Below are 19,114 nucleotides of genomic sequence, written 5' to 3'. Positions count from 1 at the left end.
CCAGTGAGCGAAATTATTAAAATCGAATATTTAATTCAATTTTTTTGGTTTGACTTAAATTTTTAGTAAATTGTGGTTTAATTCGGATGTATAAAAACAGAATTTTATTTTAATAGTATTATATACGTACGTATATAACATATTATACTTGAAAACAATTCCATTTGTGTTGATTTTTATCATAAACTAGTATCACGCCCGTGCGATGCACGGCTCATTTTAATTTCTTCATATTTATTTCATTATGCGAAATAAAATTTGTGAAATGATAAATAAAAGAATATTAGACATATTCTTACTTTGGATTATACTTTTTCAATCACAATAACCCCACATGGCCACAAGAGTGCATTTAAATGCTAATTTTTTTTAAAATGTCAATACGATCACATTAAAATTTCAACACTTATTTGTGTTGACATTTAAATATCAGACTTAAAATTAAAAAGCATTTTAATTCTGTGAAAATATGAATTAACCGTTGAGTTATAACTGCATGAGCAAGTTTACGTTGCAATAATTTAAGATTGCATTGGTGAGACACTTCCTAGTCGAGCTTCATTTCATTGCAATATAGTGACCATATACACTAAAAACCCAAACCTTGAAACCTAAATCATAAACCCTTAACTTTAAAATATACTCATCATGACCAACAAATGAGCCAAATATCAATAAAATTCTCCCTCCGCCCCAGTTAAGAAAAATTTAATATCATACCAACTATAAGTAAATTATTTATATTTTAGTATATATTCAATAACTCAATAATAACAAATTTATAAAATTGATATGCAATAAACAATCAATTAAAATATAATTAACTGACGATTCTGATAATATTAAAATAACAAAATTTCATAAAAAACATAAAGAAAAAATATTCAAAATCTATCGTGCTTCCAAATCCAAAAAAATTAAATAGGTATTTCACCTTATATCAAGATGCAGATACAAATGGTTCCTATAAATTACAAAACTTCCCCAAAAAAATACTCCAAATATTTGTAGATATCCCAAAAAATCATTGATTTTATAGTTTGTACATGTTATGATAATGCACAACATAATACATAATGAAAAGGTGGTTACAAAGTAAAGATGGAAAGGATTACAAATTTAGGATTCATACAGCCATTTCATCTTAGCTTAGAGTCTTTACGATCAAGCCATCAAATTCATTAGACACCCTTGTATCAGTACAACGATAAATTGATTCTTGAGACAAGAAAGCGACGTCACCAGAAATCCTATGATGATATCACGTGGATGTTAAGACCATTAACATTTCAAGGAGAGTCAATACTATAATAAAGATTGATTTAAAATCAAAACTCTAAATATGTAAGGAAAATTGCTTTACCTCTCTTTGAAATTGGAAATCTCATCAATATCTTGGTTGATGTAAACCCTAGATGTATTAAAGTGGGTATTCACACGAATCGTGCCTAAAATTTAACTTTTTAAAGTTATTAATTTGTCGCAACAGAAAATTACATATAATTAATACAAAAATGACACTTACCGCGAAACAAAGTTGGCTTGCAAAATTGGACAATAATAATGGGCATTTTTCCTTTATATATTTCTAGTTGTTGAAGATAGGAATCAACAACATCTCCCCACAATGTGCAAAAAAGCATGTTATGGCTGCGGAAAAAAGGGGTTCAAATACGTTCTAAAAATAACAAAGCGAGACAATTTTCAACACTTACTCAGAAGGCTAAATTCATTTATTCCAAAAAATACCTTCAGATTCTAAAACTTGAGCTCTTCTCTTGCGTTGCATCTCCATGGCGGCCTTAACTCCTCTTGGCGGAGATATATCCCCTAATTTGGTAAAAGAAGTACCCCAGAAAGCACATTAGATGGAGCAGAAACTTAAATGATTTTTTTCAAATGCACACACAAATATTTCTTCTGATAAAATCTACCCACTTATTTCATAACCAAGGCATTGTAATCCCCAACTTTTATAAGAAAAACTCCACAATAATAGATAAAAACTAAAAGTTAGAATAAATTTTCTAAACCTTTAAAATTCTACCATACATCATAGAAACACATAATGTAACCCTACATTCAAAATATACATCATACAACTTCGATGCAGCAATCAAACTTACTGTATCTTGCGAAATAGTCTAGCAATATAAAAAAAATATAAGCTTCTATGATTGAATTTATAATACATGCATTCAATTAGCACTCCACGTTCATTAAGAACAAAATCATGCCATAATATCATCTCTTCATCTTCTAGTCTCTTCAAATCCACTCCCATAGAAACAAAACTTTCCACATTCATAATTTTAATAAAAATCTATATTGTCTTATTAAAAAACTTTTCACTATCCCTAGTTATTACAAAAATAAATAATATTGTACACTTTTATTTAGAAATGTGATACTAGCATTTAGTATAAATTAAATCATAATGAATGTCTTATAGCAGTTTTTTTTCACACTTTCAAATCACGTTCATATAACTGCCATATCTAAAAAATCTATTGATAATAATAATTTTAATCAATAAATAGCTTTTTAATTAAAATGACATTTTTGTAAATATCCCCAAAACTCTCCTTTTATATATGTATAGATGTAATAGTAATATTTAGATTTTATAAAGATGGTAATTGTTTGGATTTATTAATTATCTGATAAGGTATAATTTGTGCTAATTATAGAAAATTAATTTTGGATTTTTGGTTATTATCGGTTTTTTATAAATATTTTGCAACTTCGTTTTTTCGGGTTCAATTTTTGTATTTTGGATATATTTATGCAATTTCAATTTTTTGGATAATTCGGTTCAATTCTGTTTTCGGTTTCACAAAATTTTGATTTTTGGTTCGGTTCGATTTGGCAAAAAATCGAATACTAACTCAACCCTAGCCTTCAAGTTCGGTAGCACTTCACCTACAGTTTCAAGGTTCGACTCATCAGAGTTTGAACCATACATAGAGTGGAGCATGTCATTGCACTTGCATAATAGAATTTCCTTTTTATTTAGCTAATGTGATCTCGTTAGCATAAATCAACTCATCCATGCTTTACATTAAAGAACAATGGCATGCAACATCTAAGCCTTAAACTATAACTATTTTAATTTTTCATTTATTATAAGTACAACATTTCAATATCATGTTATTGTGATGTTAATTTATTTATGATATTATGAATTTCATTTAGAATCTTTATTAACTTAAATATCCAAAATTTAGAGAGTACATTCTATTTACTACTACTATTTGAGTATACTTTTCCACGCACTTCATTTCTAACAAGCCCACGAATGAAGTGAATCAATAATCTCTCTCTATCTCAATTCTCACACACACACAATTGGCATTTGACACTGACACGCGCAGGGGTACAGAATTTCTCATTCCATCGGTTAATAGGCGAGCAGTTAATATGGTTTACTGATAATCGGAAGTTGATTTGGATGTTTAGACATTTCTTGATTTTGTCGATTGTTTCTTTTCTGTTTTGTTTCTAGGACTCCACTGTTAACCAAAAGTTTAGTTTAGTATAGCAGTAATTTTTTTTCCCAAAGAATGACATTTGAACTCTATTGATATTTTGAGGGGAATCGTATAGATATTTGATGCGGTTTCTGAAATGGGCCACCAGCTGTTCGATGAAATGTTTCTTACTGAATTTCCTTGATTTGTTTCACTGGCCCTGCTTGCGTCCCCTTTGGATTTGATTATGTGCGTTATTGGCGAATGTATGATAGTATGAGTGCTGGATTATTTTGTGTGTCTGACAATTAATTCAGGAATGCAGCTGGATTGAGTTTGAAAATGAGTTCTGACTTGAAATTTGTGATTTGAGAGCATAGAGTAGAGGATTTTAATGCCTTGCCGGATACCATTTCTAGGGTTAATTCTTTTATGACTTGGATTATGTCTGTAAGGATAATTAACTTTAGGTGTAAGATCTGAACCCCAACAATGCTCCTTGAGTTCAAGATTTCTTATTTTGCTTTCGATGGCCCTCGGGTTGGAGTTTCGTTCTTGAAATGGGTATGGGGCTGGGTATATGCATACCATATTGTATTCTTATGGTAGATACCGTAGATTATTGTTTTCGTTGTATATGGTGTCTGTAGGTTGATGGCTCAATTGCATCAGCACAGATCAAGGAAGAAAAAGAGAAGCTCAATCGAGCATCACAAACTCAGCAACACTCAGCAGCCGTCCGATGGAGTGTTAGTTTGAAGATTAGGTCGTAGCCGTTGGATCTAACTAGCCGTTAGATTTGTTAGGTTAAATAGTGGTTAGTTCTGTTCTTCCCCAAGTTTTTCCTTTCATGATTGTAGCTCGTTTTTTCTCTCCAGCGATATACAATATTTTTCTTCGCACATCTCTCTCAACCTTCTTCAACTTCATACAAATTGCTCTCAATCCTTATAAATTGGCGCCGTCTGTGGGAAGTCGAAGTGAAGTTCTTGAGTTTGAGCTGATTTTACGTCTCTTTGGAAGCGAATCCGCGAAGATTGATGGCCTCTAGGTTTGAGGCGGAAAAGTTCACGGGCAAGAATGATTTTGCCCTCTGGAGAATGAAGATGCGAGCCATGTTGATCCAGCAAGGCCTGGCATCGGCGCTTGCGGTCGACGATAAGGATGAGAAAGGGAAGGAGGTCTTAGATGAAAAGGCCATGGCCAAGAAGGCTGAGATCGAGGCAAAAGCGCACAGTGCGATTGTGCTTTGTCTCGGTGATAAAGTGCTGCGTGAAGTGGCAAAGGAGAAGACCGCGGCGAATATGATGACTCGGTTGGAAGATCTTTATCTCACGAAGTCTCTCGCGAACCGGCTGTTTATGAAACAGCGCCTCTACTCATATAAGTTCTTGGAGGGAACTGGGGTTTTGGAGCAATTAGAAGAGTTCGATAAAGCGGTTGATGATTTGGAAAATATCGATGTATCGATAGGTGATGAAGACAAGGCGATCTTGTTGCTCAATGCCCTGCCGCATTCCTATGATCAGTTTCGTGATGCTTTCTTGTATGGACGGGACAGAACTATTACATTGCTTGAAGTTCAGACGACTTTAAGAGCAAAGGAGCTTCAAAAGGGTGAGTTGAAGGCCGCGGCATCAAATGCAGAGAGCCTCACTGTAAGAAAGTTCAAGCCGAAGAAACCATTCAAGAAGCCTCAAGAATTCTTCAAGAACGCTTCTCCAAGGCAGAAGGAAACCCGCTCCTGCCATTGGTGTAAGAAGCCGGGCCACTTGAAGAAAGATTGCTTCGCATGGAAGAGGAAGCAAGAGAGTGAAGGAAAAGCGGTCAACTCGGCTGAGGGGGTAGAAGATGAGGAGATCAATGAGGTTCTAAACGTTGTTGATGATCGAGTTCTGGGGTCTTGGATCATGGACTCCAGTTGCAGCTTCCACACGTGTCCAAACATTGAGTGGTTTGAGGAGATAGGAGAAGCCAAGCCACTGGTTCAGTCATTTTGGGAAATAATCAGGTATGTTCGATCCAGGGGATTGGCTTAGTAAGGTTGAAATCTGATGATACAAAGGCTTCAATTGTTCTAAGCGGCGTAAGGTATATTCCTGATGTAAAACGGAACCTAATATCACTAGGATTCCTGGAAAGAAAAGGGTGTTCATTCAGGTCTGCCAATGGAAGGATGGAGGTGTGTAAAGATGGAAAAATACTCATGAGAGCAGAAAGGAGAGGAAGTCTTTACTATATGACTGCATTGATCTGTAACAAGAGATCTGGGGAAGCACATATGGTAACATCTTGCACACTGAGTCAGTGGCATACCAGATTGGGCCATCCATCAGCCGGGAGTGTGAAAGAATTGGTGAAGAAGGGAGTTCTGAGATGTTCGGACACTGATGAGACCATATCTTGTGAGGAGTGTGTTCTGGGAAAGGCCAAGAAATTGCCCTATCCTAGAGGCACTCACTCATCCTCTCAACCTCTAGATTATGCACATAGTGATCTTTGGGGACCCGCTCAAGAGAGATCGATTGGAGGAGGCAGGTACTACATGAGTATAATCGATGACTACTCAAGAAAGTTATGGCTGTACATATTGAAGGAGAAATCTGAAGCCTTCAGCCGATTTAAGGAGTGGAGTGCAGAAGTAGAGGCAGAGAAAGGGACATGTTTGAAGTGTTTCAGAACCGACAATGGACTTGAGTACCTATCTAAGGAGTTTGATGAGTATTGCAAGTCTAAAGGCATCAAGAGGCATAGAACGGTGCCATTGAACCCCCAACAAAATGGGGTGGCCGAGAGGTTCAATAGAACAGTGTTGGAAAGAGTTAGATGCATGCTTCTTGCTTCTGGATTGGGAAAAAAGATTCTGGGCAGAGGCAGCTTCTACCACGGCCAAGCTTATGAATAAATGCCCTTCTTCTAGCCTGAATGGGGAGACCCCTGATTTCAGATGGTATGGGAGCTATGGTGGTTACTCTGAACTTAGAACTTTTGGGTGCAAAGCCTTTGCTCATGTGAAGCAAGGCAAGTTGGAAGCCCGGGCATTGAAGTGTGTCATGCTCGGGTATCAGCCAGGTGTTAAAGGATATAGGCTTTGGTGTATAGAGCCTGGGAATGGTAAGATTGTAATTAGCAGGGATGTGATTTTTTGGGAGCATGATCTACCATTCAAAGAGAAGACACACAACAGTGACAGTGCAGCAACTAGTTCCACTTCAGCTATTGAGGTGGAGCCTTCAACTAAGGTGGAGCTTGAACCATTAAATGATACTCCTGAAGCATCTAATGATCCAGTGATAGATGGAGAAAATGCACAACAACTAGAGCCAGCACCAGCAAGTTTGGGAAATTGGAGACTTGCGAGGGACAGAACCAGGAGAACTATCAGGCTGCCAGCTAAGTATTCAGATGCTGAGTTCCTTTTCTATGCTCTGTTGGTTGCGGAGGAAGTTGAGTATTCAGAGCCTTGCTCCTACAATGAAGCCATGGAGAGTAAGGAATGGGAAAGGTGGATGCAAGCTATGATAGAAGAGATAGAATCTCTGTTAAAAAATGGCACTTGGGTGTTGGTGGAGAAACCGGATGGAAGGAGAGTTGTGAGCTGCAAATGGATCTTCAAGAAAAAGATTGAAGCTTCAGAAAATGAAGGGATAAGGTTTAAAGCTAGATTGGTGGCTAGGGGCTTTACACAAGAGCAAGGGATTGATTTTGATGAGGTTTTCAGCCCGGTGGTAAAGCACTCATCAATCAGAATATTGCTGGCTATTGTGGCAAATAGAGGCTGGGAATTAGAGCAGCTTGATGTAAAAACCGCCTTCTTGCATGGTGATCTTAGGGAGACAATCTACATGCAACAGCCTGAGGGCTTTATCAAACCAGAAAATAAGGGAAAGGTTTGTCTCCTTAAGAAGAGCATATATGGATTAAAGCAAGCTTCGAGGCAGTGGCATAGGAAATTTGATGATCACATGGTTGCTACTGGTTTTGTGAGTTCCAGATATGATGAATGCGTTTACATCAAGAAGGTTGGTGGAGTTGCTGTGGCTTTCTTATTGCTCTATGTTGATGACATGCTACTAGCCGGAGCATGCATGAAGGAGGTTCAAAAGGTCAAAGATGATTTGAACTCTGCATTTGAAATGAAGGACCTTGGCCCAGCCAAAAGGATTTTGGGCATGACACTGATAAGAAATAGAGAAGAAAGGAAGATTTGGCTGACTCAATCTGATTATGTATTAAGGATGTTGAGAAAGTTTGGCCTCGACAATGCAAAGGAAGTTTCGGTTCCAATGAGCCAGCATTATAAACTATCAATGGATCAAGCGCCTAAAACTGATGAAGATGCAGCAGAAATGCAGAAGATCCCCTATGCTAGTATAATAGGGAGTACTATGTATGCAATGATTAGCACGAGGCCTGACATTGCACAGGCTGTATCTGCAACTTCTAGATACATGTCAAATCATGGGAGGGAACATTGGTCAGCCTTGAGATGGTTGATGAAGTATATGAAGGGGGCCAGCAACTTGGGAGTTCTGTTTAATGGTGCAAGGGAGTTAGCAGATGAGCCTTTAGTTGGCTGGTCAGATTCTGATTATGCTGGGAACATGGACACTCGAAGGTCCCAATCAGGCTACATTTTTACACTCTTTGGATCTGCTATAAGTTGGAAGAGTAGCCTTCAAGCTGTGGTTGCTTTGTCCACCACAGAAGCCGAGTTCATGGCTCTTGCAGCAGCTGTCAAGGAGAGCTATTGGCTTAAAGGGATACTAAATGACTTTGGAATAACTCAGAGCTCGGTGGCTATTGGTTGTGATAACACAATTGCAATATATTTAGCTAAGCATCCGGTGTATCATGAAAGGAGCAAACACATAGATGTGCGTTTGCACTTCATCCGAGAGAAGATAGAGGAGGGTGAGGTGAAGATATTCAAAGTGGACACGGCTGAGAATCCAGCGGATATGTTAACAAAGCCGTTGCCCAAAAACAAGCTTGAGCTATGCATGAAGCTTGTGAATGTATGCAAGATGGACTGATGGCATTCTGAGCAATCAAGGTGGAGGTTTGTAGGTTGATGGCTCAATTGCATCAGCACAGATCAAGGAAGAAAAAGAGAAGCTCAATCGAGCATCACAAACTCAGCAACACTCAGCAGCCGTCCGATGGAGTGTTAGTTTGAAGATTAGGTCGTAGCCGTTGGATCTAACTAGCCGTTAGATTTGTTAGGTTAAATAGTGGTTAGTTCTGTTCTTCCCCAAGTTTTTCCTTTCTTGATTGTAGCTCGTTTTTTCTCTCCAGCGATATACAATATTTTTCTTCGCACATCTCTCTCAACCTTCTTCAACTTCATACAAATTGCTCTCAATCCTTACAGTGTCTACGCAAGCGCTGGCTAGTTTGTATAGTTTTTGATATTATCAGAAACCACATAAGCCTTGGTATTCCTGGTATAAGATGTATTTTGAATAACGTTTACTTGAATTAGTTACTAGCCTGGATCAACCCCACAGCCTATTTATTTCAAATTTGGAAAGTTGGAAGTGTCAGTTAAGTGAGATTTTCATTTGAACATATTCATGGTACCTCTTGACACATATCTAACTTGTTCTCGCTGGATAATGATGTAATCATCAACTACATATTCAGTCTCTTCTTTATGATCTTGTAAAATTGCATGGCTTTTCCTTCTAAGTGGCATTTGTCCCGTTTCAAGTCCAAACTTTTGAAACCTATATCAGTCTTACCAATTTTCTTCATGTATGTATTGTTGCTTCTTAATGCAACCAGTGTCTATTTTGATTTCTCTAAATACTCAACCATATTTCAGGTGGTAATGGGCCAATCACAGAGTGCTGCTACTTCAGAGGATTCAAAAACCGCAGCTTCTCCACCAATAACAGAGAATTCAGCACAGCCTTCACTTGATTCTTTAATTGCTGAAGCCGCTGCATACGGTGGCGAGGACAGCAGCCAATCTCTTGAAGCACAAGCACAAAAGGCATTAGAGTGCCCTTGCATTGCTCACTTGCGAAGTGGGCCATGCGGCGACCAATTCTCCAGTGCTTTCGTTTGCTTCCTCAAGAGCACGGCTGAAGAGAAAGGGTCTGACTGCGTGCATCCTTTTGTAGCTCTACAGAACTGCATAAAAGCCAATCCAGACGCGTTTTCTAAAGACGTGTTGGAGGATGAAGAGGAGGTCAAGAAAGAGGATGAACCAACCCCCAAATACAGAGTCCGGCCTCCCCTTTGGTTTGGAAAGTCTAAAACTCCAACTCAGTAGCTTCGGGGAGATACCATATCTTCCCTCTCCAGAAATTGGTGAGTTTTCCCCTCCATCTTTAGCACTGAAAATAAGTTTCTTAGGCAAGCAAGATATTCTTGAGACACCTTGTTATGCAATAAATTGGCAATATTATTAGTTCATGCATTTCAATGAGATCTTTTATAGGACTAGTGCAATTGCTTAATTTGTTTTCTAATATATTCGTTGAGGTTTCTAATATTTTATTTTATGTTGACTTGAGTCACTTCAAAAGTATAGTTTCTACGAATTTTATGATTGTATACTGATTTGAATGAATTGCAAGTAACACACACACACACATCTTCTTTTTTCGAATGCTTATGTACTATACTACTAGGATCATTCCATGCAAGAACTATGTAAGTTTTGCAATTACTCAACATGCTATAATAACTTCCATAACTCAATCCATTTTCCTTACAGAATAAACTGAAGTAATAAAATAGCTACTTTAAGTTTAGTAAAGATAAAAATTGGATGTCCAGTTTTTTTTCTAAATCACCCTTATTTTACAATTATTATCATAATTCAAGAATTCAGAAATTGTTTCCAAATAAACACGGTAGTTGAAGAATGCAAGAGGGAAGATGCAATCAGGGTGGATGCACATATATTCAGTCATGGACTCATGGAGAAATATATACTCCACTCCATATTTTCAGAAAATTAGTAATGATAATTGTAACAAAATATGTACCCTTGACCGGGCTATAGTAAGATATTTTTTCAAAGTTTAGGACATTAAAAAAAAATCAAAGTTGAAGCTGTAAACTTGTTAGGCCATGAAATGCATGAACGCAGAAATGGGAAAAACAAGTTGCTTTGCATAAATAATTCTCAACATCATTTGTTCTGGAAAATGATGTAAATGTTGGGTTACAACAGTATATTTTCTTTATTACTATAACTCTTTCTTCAACCAATAGCTGAAAATGAATGAAAATATACATATATTTGGTCAATCTCTAAATGATCTTGAAACAGGAAGTTGTGAGAGTTCCACACCACATGATGAAGATTGTTTACATGAAAAGATGTTCATCACTGATCCTCCAAAACTTTGATCTCCCTTTTTTGCCCCTGTGCTCCTTGTGACCTCTTTGTAGGCAATAAGGAAAGGATCATCGATCTTCTTGGACGAGCTCCTCCTCGACCGCCAAGGCTGATGAAACGCACACGGCGGGAGAGGGATTCGCAAGTCATGATAGGTAACCCTAGAGTTGGCAAGTGGGCACGGCGGAGGTGGAAGCTTCCGTGGTGGTTGTTGCTGGTGGTGGTGATGCGGTGGTGTAGCCTTGCGGATGCCGGGCTCGTTCTCCCATGAGAAGGGGACGTTTCTTTGTGAGTGAACCTTGCTACTCATCATCATATAGTGATATTAGTAATGTGACAAAAGAATTGTTTTGATTTATATACTATATTGGGTGTTTTATCACGTATTTTGCACGACAAATCTAACACGAGGTCAAGCAAATGATGCCTGAAAGGGTGGGGCTTTAAATCATTTTCGAGGAAAAAAGGATGAAAAAACAAAATATTTGGGTATGTAAAGCACGTATACATCATGATGAGTGGAAAAGTATGCAGAAGAAGTTAGGGAGAAGATGCCAAAAATATGGAATAATTGAATGTTGGATTGACGCATTCTTCATTCTAAATAATCATCTTCTTTATTTATATTATAAGAAATCTTATTAAACTGATTTCTAAACTCTTTGAAGATTAATCTTAATGTAATAAAGGATTAATAAACATTACTTGATCGTTATTAGATTATAGTTAAAATTGTAATCAGGGATTTAATTGAACTCTAAATAGTGATGTAATTAAACTCAAATTAGATTAATTAATTAATCATGATTGAAAATTTCCAAACTCTAATTAATAGTTTTGTAATTGATTCATGACTACATGTTTAGGGTTTTTTTTAAGGATTTTTTAGACGTCCACCTTGGTCCAAATGAAAATAATATGCACTTCCAAATTAAATGATGGTCGGCTTAACTTTTAAAAATTTAGGATCCTAATTGCATGTTATTTAAGGACGAGTCTAATATTTTCCCTCAAACCATAAATTAAAATTTAGAGAACTAAGATCGATTTTCTTGGAAAATTAAAGATGCATGCATGAATATTTGCCCACGCCCTCACGGCCTCACAGCTCAGCCCTAAATATACGGATTTAAGAATAGAGGCCCAAAATATTATAAAAAAATAAAAGCTCAGCCCAAATCGTTTTATTAAACATAATTACATAACTTCCATCCCGGTAATCATATTCTAATACAAGCTTCTTTGCCCTAAATTTATAGAAAAAATATTAGTCTTGTTTTAATTACTTTTATTTTTCAAAAACTATTATTTACATTAATAATTTTAAATACTACAAAAGAGTTAAAGCTTAGTTTATCTATTTCTTCTATAATTTTAAATAAATAAATACAAGAACAAATTGGGCTTTGACTTTTTAAAATTTGTAAAATTAATATACGAGTAGTATATAACAAAACAAATACGTATACTACTACCATGGCTACAAAATTAGTTACGGTGGCAGAGACTGCTGTATATTACTAGAGAGACCCACCCTTCCAAAATGTTGTATAGAAACGAGATTAATTACTGAAATGTTAAATTCCTTGAGTTTAAATTTGAATCACATTTGATATTTAGTTGAAGTTTTAATCTAATATTTCTGACAACAAATTATACTGTTTAAACTCTTACTTAAATCAGGGTTAATTACAACTAAAAAAATACTAATAGTCGAGAATAATTCTTATAAATTGATACTGAATTGACTATTGAGTTTTGTTGCCTATTTTGTACAGTAGTAGTATTCAGTATTAATAACAATATATATACAATTTCATCTAGCAATCTCCCTTGCTATTATAGAACACATCATTGTTATACAATCAGCCCATTTTTTCGATTCTACTGACATTCATTAAATGTCACATTTTTTTAAAATTCATCTACCAATAAATATTTCATTTCACTTTTACTATATTCAGTGAGTAGACCTCATATTCCATCAATTCACACTCACGTCATATTATAAAATCAATAAATTAAAAAAATTCTTAAAATCCGAGCCGGTAAAATCAAATTGAACACAATATCGCAGAAGGGATCACATTAACATTTACTAGAGTAGTACTCCCTCCATTCCATGGTAGCGGAGACGTTTCTTTTCGGCACATGATTTAAGAAAAATTATGGTAAGTTAGTTTAGTAAATGAAGAATAAAATAGGAAATGAAAAAACTGCAGAGAGATGAAAAGAGAATAAAATAAAGGAGAAGAAATATGTAGACTTTTATTAAAGAAGGAAATGACTCCACTACTATGAAACATACTTACCAATACCAAAATGACAAAATTACTTCACTATTGTAGAACGAAATAGAAAATACCAAAATGAAAAAATTTCTCCTCTGCTATGAAATGGATGAAATGGAGGGAGTATATACTTATAATAGGAGCCGTATTTATGAACCAAAATGACATCAAATAAAAATAAAAAAGTATACAAAGCGTGGGTCCATGACTTACCTGCAAGGCTGCAACTAACTAGTAAATAAATAGTAATGTCCAAATAGTGTATTTAATTTCTTCACGAAATAAAAAGTCTTATATATAAAAATCAATACATAGAGATTAGAGAGATGGAAAAACAAAGGCAATTTTGGATCTACTTCATCGTGCTCAACGGCCCCTTCTCTCAAACCGCCCCGCCCCGGCCATGAGAATACGCAAAAACGTTAAAATCGCTCAGCTTCTCAATGCGACGTCGTCCCTCAAGTCCTGCCCCCTCCTCCAACCTCATATCTGCCAGCTCAATCAGTCGCCGTGGGACGTCATCACCTTCTCTCCACCGTCGTCTCCTCCACCGCCGTTACAGGTCAGTTTAACTCATCTCTCGCTCCTTCGCGGCGCCAGATCTGCCTCCGCCTCCCTCCTATTCTCCTTCTTCTCTCCTGCATTTCTTCCCGTATCTCGCCTCTTCTTCTAGGGTTTTCTCCGGCCCCCGCCGCTAGGGTTGTACAGAATGTGTTAATTCGTCGATTTGTTGCTGTTATTTTGCATTAGGAATCCTTAATTTCTCTGGTTTTTTTCTCTTTCTCTGCTTTATTTTTTTTCTCCGCCGCGGTTCGGTTTTTCGAAATCGGATTATTCCTCTGCAGTTGATTGGGAGCAGTGATGTTCGTGCTGGAAATGGAAGCTCCGAGCAATGCGTTTCCGTTTCTGAGAGGTAATCCGTTTACTATTGATTGAATTTGAATATTTTTCTGCATTTTTTCCTCATTATCGTATCCTATAATTTGGTTAGGGTTTATGAGTTTCTACACGAAAATTTCCCTTTTATTCATCTCTATATATATCGAAACGACGATCCTATATTTCTGCAGATCGGAAATACCTATTTTTTCTACTATCGATTATAGGAAGCTTAGTGATACGGCGGCGCCACCTCCACCACCGCCGCCGCCGCCAGAGGAAAAGGAAGCTATCCTGTGCTGCAAAACCGACGGGAAGAGCTGGCATTGCCAGAGGGAAACTGCCAAGGGAAATTCCCTATGCGAGCACCACTTATCAATGTCTAGAAACTACAGCAGCCCCGCCGCAACCAAAAAATCCGCCAGGCCGAAGAGAGCTCCGGCAGCCGCGTCGTCATCCAATCCGCATGAATTTTACTACTATTCGGGGTTCGGGCCGCGGTGGGGAAAGCGGAGAGGCGAAGAAACTCGTAATGCTGAAACGGAGGAGGCGGCGATCTCCTACACCGGCGACGAAGAGTTCGATTTCTTCGCGGATTACGAGGATGAAGACGAGGAGGAGGAGGAGGATGGCGAGGAAGAGGAGGAGCGAAGGGATAATGGGAAGAAGAAGAAAAGGGTGAGAAAGCCGATCAAGGCTAGATCTCTCAAATCGCTATTGTGAGGATTATGTTAGTTGTAAAAAATGTATGGTATTTATTTACTATTTATGCAATTTCTAGTCCTCGTCGTTTTCTTTCATTTTTATTTAAAAAAATAAAATATTATCGACTTTGGAATTTATAGGTGACGGTTTTGGTGTTCTACCTTGGGTGAGGTTAAGGTTCACCCGGCCCCTTTTTATTAATGCCCCTATGGCTAGAATCTCGAGGGTAGAATGGTCTTTCGACAAGTGTCTCCTCTCTCTCTCTCTCGCTTTCCAGTATTTCATTTTTACGAGTCACGCTAATTAATCTGGGTCTTGTATATTGTATTGTTGATACGTCATTTTAGTCAGATCTATATGAGTATATTTTATATGAGTTGAATTATCTGTATTAAAAATACACTCCTGCATCTATATTATAATTTTGATACTGAATATTCAATATGTACATACGAAAATAATCCGTTAAATGAATCGTTAAACTTTTTTTGGCATTGGCCATCAATTTAATTGTACTAAAAATTTTGAAATTTGAACATTGAAATTAAATTTATTTTGACGAGATATATTCAAAAGCTGGTTAAAATGATTATAACGTTCTCTTCTTATTTTATAATCTAAGTAATATTCAATTATAATTTCAATACTGAATATTCAATGTATGTAGCAAAATAATTCAATAGATAAGAGCGATAAATATTGGCGAGAAAAAGTCATTAAGCCTTTTTGTTGCATTAACCGTCATCAATTTAACTGTACTAAAAAATTTGAACAATGTCGCATTTGGAATTCACACCTGGAAATTACATTTATTCGTTGATGACAAGCGTCCAAAAACTGAAAATGATTCTCATGATCTCATGATAAGAATGTCGCATTTGTTTGTTAAAACCATATTTTCGTTACACTAAGGCAAAGTTTATTAGATTTTTTAAAATAAATCATTGTGTATCAGACATTCATAACCTTGCGTGCACAAGCGCTTCAATGACCTTGTTAATAGTAGCAAATAATAGTAGTAGTATTTGTTAGAAGGCATAAGTAACACTTTAAAATATACTAGTATTGATGAAATTAAAACTTTTATAATGTGAGATATTTTAATTTCGAAAATATAATTAAATACATGATTACCACTATATATTTTTATGGACATATTAGGAATAGTCTGGTGAAACTCTGGAAGAATATGAAGCTAGTAGGACCCCATTCACGAAAAAGACTGAAATTTGTTTCATGGTACTTTTCTTATTAAGCATTAAAAGTTGAAAAGTTATTTCATGGCTCGCTTTATTACTTTAAAATCAAATTAAGAATTAGAGAAAATTTGTCGCCTTTGAAACTAGAACATTGGAATTAAATTTATTTTGATGAGATATATTCAAAATCTGGTTAAAATGATTCTAACGTTCTCGTAATAAAATTGTCTTATTTTCAAAATCAAATAATTTTTAATTATAAATTCGATACTTATATTCAATGCATGTAGCAAAATAATTTGGCAAATAAGAGTGATAAATATTGGCAAGAAAAAGTCGTTAGCTTTTTTTTGTTGCATTAGTTGTCATCAATTTAATTGTACTAGTAAAATATTTGAAAAATTTGTCTGCATTTAAAATTCACGCCTAGAAATTACATTTATTCATTGATAACAAACATCCAAAAACTGAAAATGATTCTCACCATCTCATGATAAGAATGTCGTATTTGTTTGTTAAAAGCATATTTTCATAATAATAAAGCAAAGTTTATTAGATTTTTAATTCATAAATCATTGTGTATATGATACAGACATTCACAATATTGCGTGCAATTACTTGCAATGACTATTTGTTAGAAGGCGTATAAGTAAACATTATTGTAACTTTAAAATCAAATTAAGAATTAGAGAATATGAATATTGATTATACGATCAAGCATCAATCCAGAGCAACTTTCATTGATGCTATTCAATTAATTAACCACAAAGGATCCATGCCCTTGACTAACAAATAAGCCAACATTTAAGTTTAGCACAAGATGATGAGTTACTTAATATTATCACCGTCCACAAAAATAATACTCCCTCCGTCCCATGCTACTCGCACTTTTCATTTTAGGCCGTAAATTTGGGATTGATTTTTTTATGTAATTAAAAAAGAATTTTGGGTGTAATGAGACATCACTTAATAAAAGAGCTCTTAACTTAAACTAACATATTAATTAAATGCATTAATTCTAACTTAAATTATAAATAGTGTAAGGACTTTGTGACGAGCCGAAAAGCAAACGTGCGAGTAGCACGGGACGGAGGGAGTATTATATTTCTCCTTTATACTATCTTTTAATTTTATTTACTCCTATTTTAGAATAAAGTTTGTGTCATCCACTACTAAACTTATTTTTTTGGACGGATGCAGTGCATAACTAAAAATTTAATATAGCTGTAAACAAAAAAAAAACAGTTGAAACAAATAAAGAATTAAAATTGCTAAACAGACAACATTTATTTTAAAATTTAGGATTAGCGAATAGGAGAATATTAATTATAAAATCAAGCATCAATCCATAGTAAATTTCATTGATTTTCAAATAACCACAAATGATCCATGCCTCTTGACCTTGTTAATATATAAGCTGTTGGGGTTCTTTCCGAAGATGATCTTCGCGTATGTTTGATCGAGGGTTTTGATCGGAGAAGACGAGTTTGGGAATTTATTTTGGAATCTTATTCGAGCTCAAGAATGGGAAAATTACAGAGAATACAACTACTCTAACAAACTTATTTAAAAGCTAACAACACTAACGGTCGAATCTAATCGACGGTTCAGATTTAATCCCTATCTTAACTATCTGATCCAACGGCTGCTGAGTGTCCGTCACACTCCTTCTGCCAGCCATCGACTCCCGATCAACGCATAACATTTTGATAAGCTTTCACTCCAGCTTTAACGCAACTAATTCATCACAACACTTACAAACTCCACCTTGATGAAATCAGCTGCCTTTTACCTGTTTCTCTTCAGATTTATCAGATCCAAACACAACTCCAGTTTCGCCTTCGGTAGGGGCTTCGTAAGCATATCAGCAAGGTTGTCTGCTGTGTCAACTTTAAACACCCTTATCTCTCCTTCTTCTATTCTTTCTCTAATGAAATGTAGACGTACATCGATGTGCTTACTCCGCTCATGGTAGACTTGATGCTTTGCAAGGCACAGTGCACTGTTATTATCACATCCAATGCTCACTGAATTCTGCATAACTCCAAAATCTTTCAAGATACCCTTCAACCACGAGCTCTCTTTCACCGCTGATGTTAAAGACATGAACTCAGCTTCTGTGGTGGACAAAGCAACTACTGCCTGAAGACTACTTTTCCAACTAATAACCGAACCATATAGTGTGAACAAATATCCAGACTGAGACCTTCTTGTATCAAGGTTTCCAGCAAAATCAGAGTCACTCCACCCCATTAGAGCATCACCCTCATGCTTTCTTCCACCATCAAACAGAATTCCAAGATCCGCAGCACCTCTCATGTACCTCATTAGCCACTTCAACGCGGACCAATGTTCTTTTCCATAACTAGTCATGTATCTACTAGTCACTGATAAAGCTTGAGCAATATCTGGTCGCGTACATATCATAGCATACATTATGCTACCTATTATGTTTGCATAAGGTATGTTCTGCATTTGTTTTATCTCAGCTTCATTCTTTGGTTTTTGCTCCGAAGTCAACTTGTATTGCTGGCTCATCGGCACAGCCACTCCCTTAACATTTTCCATCTTGAACCTCTTTAGTAATCTAAGCACATAATCTGACTGAGTGAGCCATATTTGTTTGTGCTTTCTGCTCCTCACTATAGACATGCCCAGAATTCTTCTAGCCGGCCCTAGATCTTTCATTTCAAAAGCATTTCTGAGGTCCCTTTTAACCCTCTGAACCTCATTTACATCAGCTCCGGCTAGCAACATATCATCTACATACAGCAGTAGGTATGCAACAGCTGCTCCACCTTCACTCTTAATGTAGACACATTCATCATACAAAGATCTTAGGAAACCACTCTTCTTCATGTGTTCATTGAACTTAATGTGCCATTGTCGGCTAGCCTGTTTCAAACCGTAGATACTTTTCTTCAACAAACACACTTTATTCTCTTCACCAGGCTGTATAAATCCCTTAGGCTGAGCCATGTATATAGTTTCTCTGAGATCACCATGTAGAAAAGCAGTTTTGACGTCTAGTTGTTCAAGTTCCCAGTCATTTCTTGCAACTATGGCTAACAATATCCGGATTGAAGTGTGTTTTACCACTGGGGAGAACACCTCATCATAATCAACCCCATGTTCCTGTGTAAAACCCCTAGCGACCAATCTGGCTTTATACCTCACCTTCTCACCATCAGCTCCTTCAATCTTTCTCTTGAA

General features: G+C 36.4%; 1 protein-coding gene and 1 long non-coding RNA gene across 3 annotated transcripts; one reads left to right on the top strand and one right to left on the bottom strand.

The window, feature by feature from the left end:
* Positions 1 to 3,979: 3,979 nt before the first annotated feature.
* Positions 3,980 to 9,291, bottom strand: LOC121752717. Its single transcript, XR_006040320.1, has 3 exons — positions 8,852 to 9,291; positions 6,172 to 6,175; positions 3,980 to 4,114 (listed from the first exon to the last, which is right to left on the bottom strand). It is a non-coding gene; the product is annotated as an uncharacterized LOC121752717 (long non-coding RNA).
* A 4,162-nt stretch (positions 9,292 to 13,453) lies between these two features.
* LOC121803919 (neurabin-2-like) lies at positions 13,454 to 14,953 on the top strand. 2 transcript variants are annotated; one of them, XM_042203499.1, is made up of 3 exons: positions 13,454 to 13,680; positions 13,964 to 14,031; positions 14,225 to 14,953. In XM_042203499.1, the coding sequence occupies exons 1-3, from the start codon at positions 13,522 to 13,524 to the stop codon at positions 14,718 to 14,720; spliced, it is 723 nt and encodes a 240-aa protein (XP_042059433.1). In that variant the 5' UTR covers positions 13,454 to 13,521; the 3' UTR covers positions 14,721 to 14,953. The 2 variants fall into 2 exon arrangements, with proteins under 2 accessions (XP_042059433.1, XP_042059430.1); XM_042203496.1 differs by having other exon boundaries at positions 14,189 to 14,952.
* The last annotated feature ends 4,161 nt before the right edge of the window (positions 14,954 to 19,114 follow it).

Source organism: Salvia splendens, chromosome 1, assembly GCF_004379255.2.
Source record: "Salvia splendens isolate huo1 chromosome 1, SspV2, whole genome shotgun sequence".
NCBI classification, from domain to species: Eukaryota; Viridiplantae; Streptophyta; class Magnoliopsida; order Lamiales; family Lamiaceae; genus Salvia; species Salvia splendens.
The sequence above is the reverse complement of the archived record's forward strand: the minus strand, read 5'-3'. Positions and strand labels throughout refer to the sequence as shown.